Source organism: Carlito syrichta, unplaced genomic scaffold (genome assembly GCF_000164805.1).
Source record: "Carlito syrichta isolate Samal-C Ts95f unplaced genomic scaffold, Tarsius_syrichta-2.0.1 Scaffold302529, whole genome shotgun sequence".
Taxonomy (NCBI): Eukaryota; Metazoa; Chordata; class Mammalia; order Primates; family Tarsiidae; genus Carlito; species Carlito syrichta.
This window is the reverse complement of record NW_007246625.1, coordinates 100420-109110: the sequence shown is the minus strand read 5'-3', so window position 1 is coordinate 109110 and position 8691 is coordinate 100420. Positions and strand designations below refer to the sequence as shown.

Below are 8691 nucleotides of genomic sequence, written 5' to 3'. Positions count from 1 at the left end.
AATTTTGTTCAGACAGTGGGGAGATTACATCTCTGTTTATGGAAGATGACTGTGGTGGCCAGGTAGAGAACAGATTGTAGGGGGCAAGACTGGAAGCAGGGGGACCAGGAGGCTGTTGCAGAAATCCAACCAGGAAGTGACAGTGGCTTGAACCTGAGTAGTATTAGTGGGAAGTGAGCTAGGAGGATGAATTTACCAGTATTTAGGAGATAGAATTAGTAATGTTTAGTGTAATATAGAGGGCTTGATAGGCCCCAAAGCTTCCTCATCCACAATACAGGCATTATTTTAGGAATATTGAACAGTTGTATGGGCTGGATACGGAGTGAAGAGGGAAGGAATGAGAGGCAAGAAGAGCCATTAGGGGAACTCCTAGAGGAGGCCATCAGTTTACTAGCTGCTTCCTTTCTCCTGGACCAGCAGTTAGATTGCTAGTTTTGTAGGCCGGCAACAAAATCTCTTGGGGGAGAATTTTAGGTAGATTCATAGGCCCTGATCCTGCACTTTCTGATTTAGTAGCTTTGCCTAGGAACGTACTATTTTATTTCATTTGAAATGAGGTCTCACTGTGTTACCCAAGCTGGACTTGAACTATCAGATTCAAGTGATCCTCGCACCTCAGCCTTCTGAGTAGCTGGGATTACAGGTATATGCCACCACACCCAACTGGAATGTATTTTTTTTTAAGATCCTAGATACTTAATTCTGCAAATGCACATATGGAAGACAATGACCTACAAGCCTTATAATACACCCCATAAGGCACCAGAGTTAAAAAAAGATTGTTCTGCACTTGATGTCCTGTGACCTTGGGGAAGTTAGTTGACTCCTAGGAGTCTCTTGCTTCTGGTAGTTTCTAGGCTTTCCCTTGGCTGCTAGAAAGCACCATTAGTACACCTGACATTTAAACCCTCAGAACTCGCCTCCTGCCATCTTTCTGCCCTTCTCTTTCCCTGCATCAGCTAAAAGAGGAGGTTCATTGATTAGGCTAGCTTTTTCTGAGCACTGCTTAAACCTCTAAACAGTCTGGACCCTGACTCCACCTGGACTCGCTTCTTGTGGATTTCATCTCTGCATTCAACACTGCCTTTTCACTGCTTCCTGGTGATAAGCCTATTGACCTCCAAGGGCCTACCAGAAACTCCTCACTCAGCAAGTCAGGGCATCTGCCTCAGGGACCAGAGCCCACAACTCCTTGAAAGAAGAAAAATGATCAAATAACCCACACTTGATAAAACCCACTTGACAAAGGCCTTGTTGGAAGCCTTCACTCTTTAGCACTGGCTTTTCACCATCTTCTTCAGATTAGATTTGATTTTTTTTCAGTGCTTCTTACTGTTGATTATTACTATTTTTCAAATTGAAAATAGCTTTATTAGTTTTCCTGATACTAAAATAATGCATGCTTAATAGTAAAAAAAATGAACAAAATAATTGAAATCTTATCACTCAGAGATCATTGTTAACATTTTAGTGTGGACTTTCAAGTAATCTCTCTAAGAGAAAAAATCGTACTATTTATATTACACAATATATCATAGATGTCTTCTCAAAGATATTATTTAAATGTTAGTTCTTACTAATATTGTTGATAACTTCATTTATTGTCATCCAGCTAAAAGTTTGGGTAGAAAAATATTCAGGAGACAGCCTTGTATACACTTCATTTTGTTCTTTTTTCCCATCAGAAGGCACCAAACTGGAGTTTTTGGTGTGTGTGTTTTTTTTTGTGATATATATCACTGGGGTGCCAAAAAAATGTATATACATTTAAAGCGATATTATCTGTGTATTACTTTTCGAAGTTGAATTGAATTACGGTGGCAATGTGTAGTATGATGTTCACTCAAAAAATGGCATTAATCACATGAATGCTAGCATCGCCATGTGACAGGCAGTACAAAGAAAATGACAAAGACGTGGTTGTCATTCAAGGAGAGCAAGACCGTTTTGAAGTGGTATTTGAAATTCAAAAACGTGTGGAAGTACATTGACAGTGGTGTAAGTATGCAACAGAACTTCCAACACGCCTAACAATTGCACGTATTCAAGATAAGTTTGAGACATGTGGTACTGCGTGTGATGTACACAAGGGAAGATCCAGTAGGCCTCTCACGGCAACAAGTTCTACAATAGTTCGCCATAATCACAAGTGTCTGGACACTGATAGTAACCACTTTGAGCACCTCATGTAATTGCAGAAGTCAAACGTGACTTGTATTCATCTTTTGTTTTCGGTATAGATTATTAAAATTTTAATACATTTTTTTCTTTTCTTAAAATATATATACATTTTTTGGCATATATATACATACATACATACATACATATAAGACTATGATTATTGCTTCATCAAACTGTTTTTTTAAAATGTATTTGTTTACTTTTGTTCCTTATCAAAGAAATGTGTGTTCATTGTAGAGAATGTAGAGTACAGAAGATTGTTTAGAAAAACTGGGAAATACTCATTCTATAATCTCACATTGGAGAGACAACTGCTCTTAACATTTTGGATTATTTCTTCTTTGCTTTTTTTAACTACATGGTTTTAAACATGATTGAGAACAGATAGTATATATACAATTTTGTATCCAGCTTTTATTTTCTGTTTGGCATTAGCATTTTCTTATAGCTTGAAAAACTCTTTGCAGAAAACCATTTCTAATGGCTGCTGAATAGTCCATCTTGTGGTTATACCCTTAATTCATTTTCATAAGTCCTCTTTTTGGACATTTAGTTTGTTTAAACTTTCTTGTTATTATAAATGAAGTTCCAATGAATATCTTTACACATAAGTCTTTGTTGAGATGATTTCCTTAGAATAGAACGTCCCAATGTGGAATTGCTGCACAAAGGGAATGCATATTTTTAAAGTTCTGGCATGTACCACCTAATTGCTTGCAAGATTTTTAGAGTATGTGCGTTTTTAAATAAAATTTTGCCTTTCCTAACCCCTAACACCTGAATCTAGAATTTTTAATATGAGTTTTAAATGATTATCTTGGCTATGGTGTTGTATTTATTTTCACACTCTACAGAAAAGGTTAAGTTGTTCTTTGTATAAATTCATACAACCTTTCTAGAGCACAATATACCTTATATATGTCAAAATCCATACATTTCTGATTCAGTGACATAGGAATTTATCCAAAATAGTCAAGAATCTTACCTATAAGGATGTTCATTGACATATTATGTAAAATAGTAGAAACTTGAGACTGTCTAAATTTCTGACAGTGGGAAAATAAATAGTTTTATATTTATTCATTGCAGTCTATGTAGAATGACACTTATACAAATATTTTACAGACATGGTAAAAAAATTCTTTTTAAAGGTAGGTTATGCAGTGGGGTTGTGATTTCATTTTTATAAAGAAAAGTCACATGTACATAGGGTTGGCAGCTTATGCACATTAAAATATTAAAGGTGATATTCCAGATGATGGGACTATGAACAATTTTGATATTATTTTTTCTGTTTTTAAAATTTTTCAAAATTCTTTTGAGGTCAGATTATTAAAAACTGTATTCTAAAAATGTTTCTTAAATTTTTGGTATATAAGAATGAAATGATTCAGTTGTAGGTTCTATCCTTACAGTCATGCTTAACCCCCAAACTCTCTCAACGCCGCCAAATTTCCAAACCCTAGCTTTCTTGAAGAAGGACTAGGGTCTTCCTACTCCGGACTATGACGTCTGCCAGCCTGCTGTTTCATCTTTGCTTTAGCTTGCTATCAGTGGACTTGATGATCATTAAAGTACTTGGCAGAAACCAGCAATAACTCTGGCCAAGATCCTTTCACTGTTGCCTTTCTCTGTGAAATAGAGCTGCTCTGAAATGAGTGAAACTAGGTGCTAGTAGGGCTAAAGGAGTGGAGGCTCCTGGCTGACTGGAAATAGTCCATCTTGGACCCGGCAAGCCAGTGGGTGTTTTGAGCCAGGCTTCAAGGATGGCTTGTAGGCAGGCCTGCTCCAGGGGCGTACTCTATGCTCCTGCCATCCTCCTTCTCTGTCCCTGACCTCTGTTTTCCTGAACTTGTAAGTAACAAATGTGATGGTGATGATGATGATGATGTTGTTACAATCTTTATGAGGCAGCATATTGCAATGGAAAGAGCCCCTGCTTTGGAGTCAGGCTTGGATTAAAATTCTAGTTCTTTTCTTAGCTGATAAGGTCAGCAAATGGCTTCACCTTTCTGAACCTCTGTTTCTTCATCTGTAAAGTGGGAACAGAAAGTGCCTGTCTTTCAGGAGATACGCAGACCAAATGACACTACATACTTTAAAGTGGCTAGTATGGTTGCTGGTCCTCAGTAATTGCTCACCCTGTTTGTTTATCCCACTCCTTTCCCAACCTTGTGACTTTACATCTGGGACTGGAATTGACTCTCTGATGACCCTAGCTCAGCTTGCCTGGAATGAGTGAGGCCTAGGCCAAGTGGTGTGGATCCCTCCAAAGAGAATTGGAGCCTGAAACTCATCATCAAGGTAAAATGAGTTCTTGGCTCAGCCATACCACTGACTTTTTAATGGGATCTTGGGCAAATCAGTTAACATTCTGTGCCTTGGTATACTCCTTTTAAAATGGAGAGATTACCTACTCCACCTACTTGGTAGAAGTTATGTGAGGTTGTTGGATTTGAATGTAGTAACAGAACAAAACACCTTTGCATAACTACTATGCAACTGTCAAGTGAATTACTGTTCATAAAATGGTAAAGGAAATAGTATTTCATATGTAGTAATTATTATGTACAATGATGCAGGTGAAATTTTAGCCGGGTGCCTGGCACATAGTAAGTACTCAGTAAGTGGAGGCTCTTGTTGGCAGTGTGGTTGCCTTTGATCATCAATATTTTTAAAAGTCTGATAAAGATGAAAAAGATGAACTTGCAGGCAGACTGTCCCCAAGGGCACTTTGTGCCTAGAATATGGTAAAAAGTTAGTACATATTTTTATTAATTGGTTCAGAAGTGATAGTAAAAATCATAGTAACGAAACCAATATTTGCATAACAGATAACCGGTTTAAAATGGGCTTGTATATTCAGGATTCACAACTATTCTCTTGGGAAGGGACTAGCATCCTCATTTGATAGATAAAGAAATGGAGACTCTAAATGGGAAAATGACTTACGCATTTTTATCCTACTGAGAATTTAACCCAGAACCCACATTACCAAATTGTTACTGTAGAGGCTGGGAGTAGTGACTCACACCTGTGATCCCAGCACTTCGGGAGACTGAGGCAGGAGGATTGCTTGAGCCCAGGAGTTTGAGACTATCCTGGGCAATGTAGTGAGACCTTTTCTCAACAAAAAATTTTTAAAAATTAGCCAGGCATATTGGTGCATGCCTGTAGTTCCAGCTACACAAGAGGCTGAGGTGGAAGGATTGCATGAGCCCAGGAGGTTGAGGTTTCAGGGAGCCATGATTGTGCCACTGCATTCCAGCCTGGGTGACAGTGAGACCCTGACTCAGTAAATAAATAAATAAATAGCATTGTTACTGTAGGTTTCTTCCTCCTCCTAGTCTCCGTCCCTATCCCCAAACTACCCTCAAAGCCATTTTTCCAGAGGAGGCTGTCCCAGGTTGCCAACCTGCAGTTGTTGAGGTCCTGCTGGGCACCAGGCCACACCCCATGCAGGGCAGCTGGAGGGGACAAAAGCATCTCAAAGGTTTATGGCTGGCTGAGTGAGGAGGGACCAAGCTGACATTCTAAGTCCAACTCTTCTAGAGTGTCTGGCAGCCCCGGGAGCTTTGCTTTTTCTAGCTGAAGAAATGTACAGCTGTTGCTATGGCGAGAGCCTGGCTGTCTATCTGCCTGGGACTTGCTCTAAATCCTTTTTAGTTTTTACCCTCTTTAGTGCATTTAGTTCCCAGTTCCCAGCCAAGGCCTGTGGTCTGCAAATAAAGATGTCAGCCGCTGTGCTGCTGAGCACACAGATCTTGGGCACCACACTGCTGCCTTCAAAGCTTCCTGCCTTCAGTCCCATCTAGACATAGGAGGGAGGCTGCAGCACCTACTAAATTGTATTGTGTTTCATTTTTCATTCTTAGGGGGAGTACAGATTTATTTCAGAAAATTTGGAAAACAGAAAAGCACAGAAAACTTTAGTAATTATTCACTTATTATTAGTTCCTGAGAACTTGGTATATGCTAGGTCCCTAGGCTGGATGTGACAGATATGGACATGAATAATACATTACCTATCTTCCCATCACTAAAAGATAACCACCATTAATATCTTGGCAAATTTCCTTTCAGTTTTTAAAAGTAAGCAATTTTTGTTACATATTTTAGAAATCATTTCTATTATGTATGTACATAATTTTGTATCCTGCTGTTTCTTTAATTCAAGGATAGCATGAGCATGTTTCTATGATATTACAAATATCTTGAGACATTATTGAAAAAAAATTTTTTTTAGATTTAGAAAGCAATCTATGCTTGTTATAAACCATTCATACATTTTAGAAATATGTACTAGAATGTTATTCATATGTATACCCTATCCATAAGAAGTAGACAGTCTTAATACTTTAAATGACTATATGTATTCAACTATTTCCCTATTCTATAACTCTAGATTTTATGATTTTTATTATTAAAAATAAAGCTAAGATAAATATCTTTTTGTATAGAACTTGAGAAAATTTTTTAGATCCTGTTTATGTGATAATTTCTAAGCTGAGAGATTTTGGGGTTAAATGGTATGAACATTTGCATCAGTTTCAATTTCTGTCGATGACATGTAAGTGTATTCATTTCACCATAGCTTTCTGGCATTGAATATTGTAATTAAAAACCACAACATCAAATTTTGTTAACTATGATAGCTGAATTGTATCTTGTTTTAATTTGCATTTCTTCGATGTCTGTTGAATTTTCCATGTTTGTTAACCAGATGTGTACCTCATCTTTTTTCAAGGCATTTTTTTACTGCTTAAGTATTGGGATCTTAATATTCTTCTTATCAATTGTATGAGGGCTTTATATACAAAGTGTGTGAGGTGTAGAAAAGTCTAGAGGCTCATTAAGAGACAGATAAAATTGGCTTCTCTGTATCATATAATAATAGTTAAGGATTTGGAGCTGTGGAATCAGACTACCATGGATTAAATTTTGTCTTTTCTACTTTGTAGTTGTCTCTCCTAAGTAAGTAATCTAACTGCCTCAGTTTTCTTATCTGAAAAATGTGAGTAATAATAGTATCTATCACATGAGTTTCCTGTTAGGAAATAATAAGAACATATATATAAAGTTTTTAGTACAGTGCCTGGCTAGAACTTAATTAACATGAACTCTTGTCACTATTACTATTTCCCAGATAATCTTTTCATATTTCTGGAATATTTGTACCTCTAACCTTCTTCCACCCCATTTATCAGGCTATCTCATTTTGTGCTCTTGCAGATCAGCCAAATGGCCGATGACACAGTTGCAGAGCTGGACAGGCATCTGGAAGTGAAGACCAAAGAGCTCCTTGGATGAAAGTCCATCAAGGGCCAACAACACTTCAGAGTTTTTGGTGGATCCCATGGGTGGCAAATTGGCATCTCTCTCCACCCCCCATCTGTACAGAATAGGCTGTCACTATGCCGTCAGTCCTTTTGAGGCCCAGCCTTCCAGTGAAATACTCAGACTTGATTTTCTTCCTCCTATCCCCTGCCCACCCCATTCTTCTCTGGGCCTTCTGGCATGGGTGGCCCTCAGGTAGTATCTGCTGCTAGCAAAGGGCCTTTACTTGGGCCTTTGCCATGGCTGTGATGTCATCAAGGGACTGGGACCATAGGCAAGCTTAGTACCACCTGCTCCTCATCTCAGGAGCCTCCTTTTCAAACAGTTAGTCAGACCCTGTCCCCAACTCTACTTAGATTGTTGTGCACCTTCACCTGTAACTAGACACCTTTGCTAGAGGCCCATTTTTGCCAAACAATAAAATTGAAATAGATTGGAAGGAATAATAGCCTCAAAAGAAAGGACAGAGTTGGTCTGGATTGATGATCTCTAAGGACTTGTGTGTGAAACAACCAGAACAGTAATTTTGCCTCTGGGTCATCTTCACACGTGTTCTTTTCTCTGCTTGGACCACTCTTCCACTCCTTACCTGGCCAGTCCTATTCATCTCCAGGTCTTGGCTTAGATATCACTTGCTCTGGGAAGTCTTCCTTTTCCCCCAACCTAGGACCCTTGTTATCAGCTCTCATAGCACAGTCTACTGCTTTTACATGAACCCTAAGTATTCTTTTTGCCAGTTAATTAGTCTGTGTATCCTCAGAACTTGATGTCATACCTACAGCATAGTAAGCATTCAAATGTCTGTATTGTGAATAAATTGTGCACAGTAGCTACCCAGCAAATTCTGACTTCTTTTCTGTTCTTAACTCTGTCTTTCTGTCATTTTTCTACTCTTGTCCTTGTCCTCAGCATTTACTTGGTAATAAGACCTTTCCTCCAGGATCTGCCGTTGTTGGCAGACATGTGGTTTGTCGTGGCCCATCTTTGGGTACTGGGTTAAGTTAGGTTCTTTCTCCCCCACCCCCAGTTAATTATTATTCATCCGTCCATCCATCCATCCATCCATTCATCATATTATTCATTCATAATATAGCCATCATGAGTTAGATCTAGGCATTATTTATAATCTCCACAGTAAACTTGAGAGATGTGTATTATCTCCCAAAAATA

At 38.5% G+C, this 8691-nt stretch overlaps 1 protein-coding gene across 2 annotated transcripts in view; it reads left to right on the top strand.

Moving 5' to 3' along the window:
• MRRF (mitochondrial ribosome recycling factor) overlaps nucleotides 1–8363 on the top strand; it is a 62198-nt gene extending 53835 nt beyond the window's left edge. The window contains exon 7 of one of the 2 annotated variants that reach the window (XM_008056793.2): nucleotides 7417–8363. In XM_008056793.2, coding sequence (XP_008054984.1) covers nucleotides 7417–7494 — 78 coding nt within the window. In that variant the 3' untranslated portion in view covers nucleotides 7495–8363. The remainder of the gene's footprint in view (nucleotides 1–7416) is intronic. The other variant, XM_021711720.1, reaches the window with a different exon arrangement.
• The last annotated feature ends 328 nt before the right edge of the window (nucleotides 8364–8691 follow it).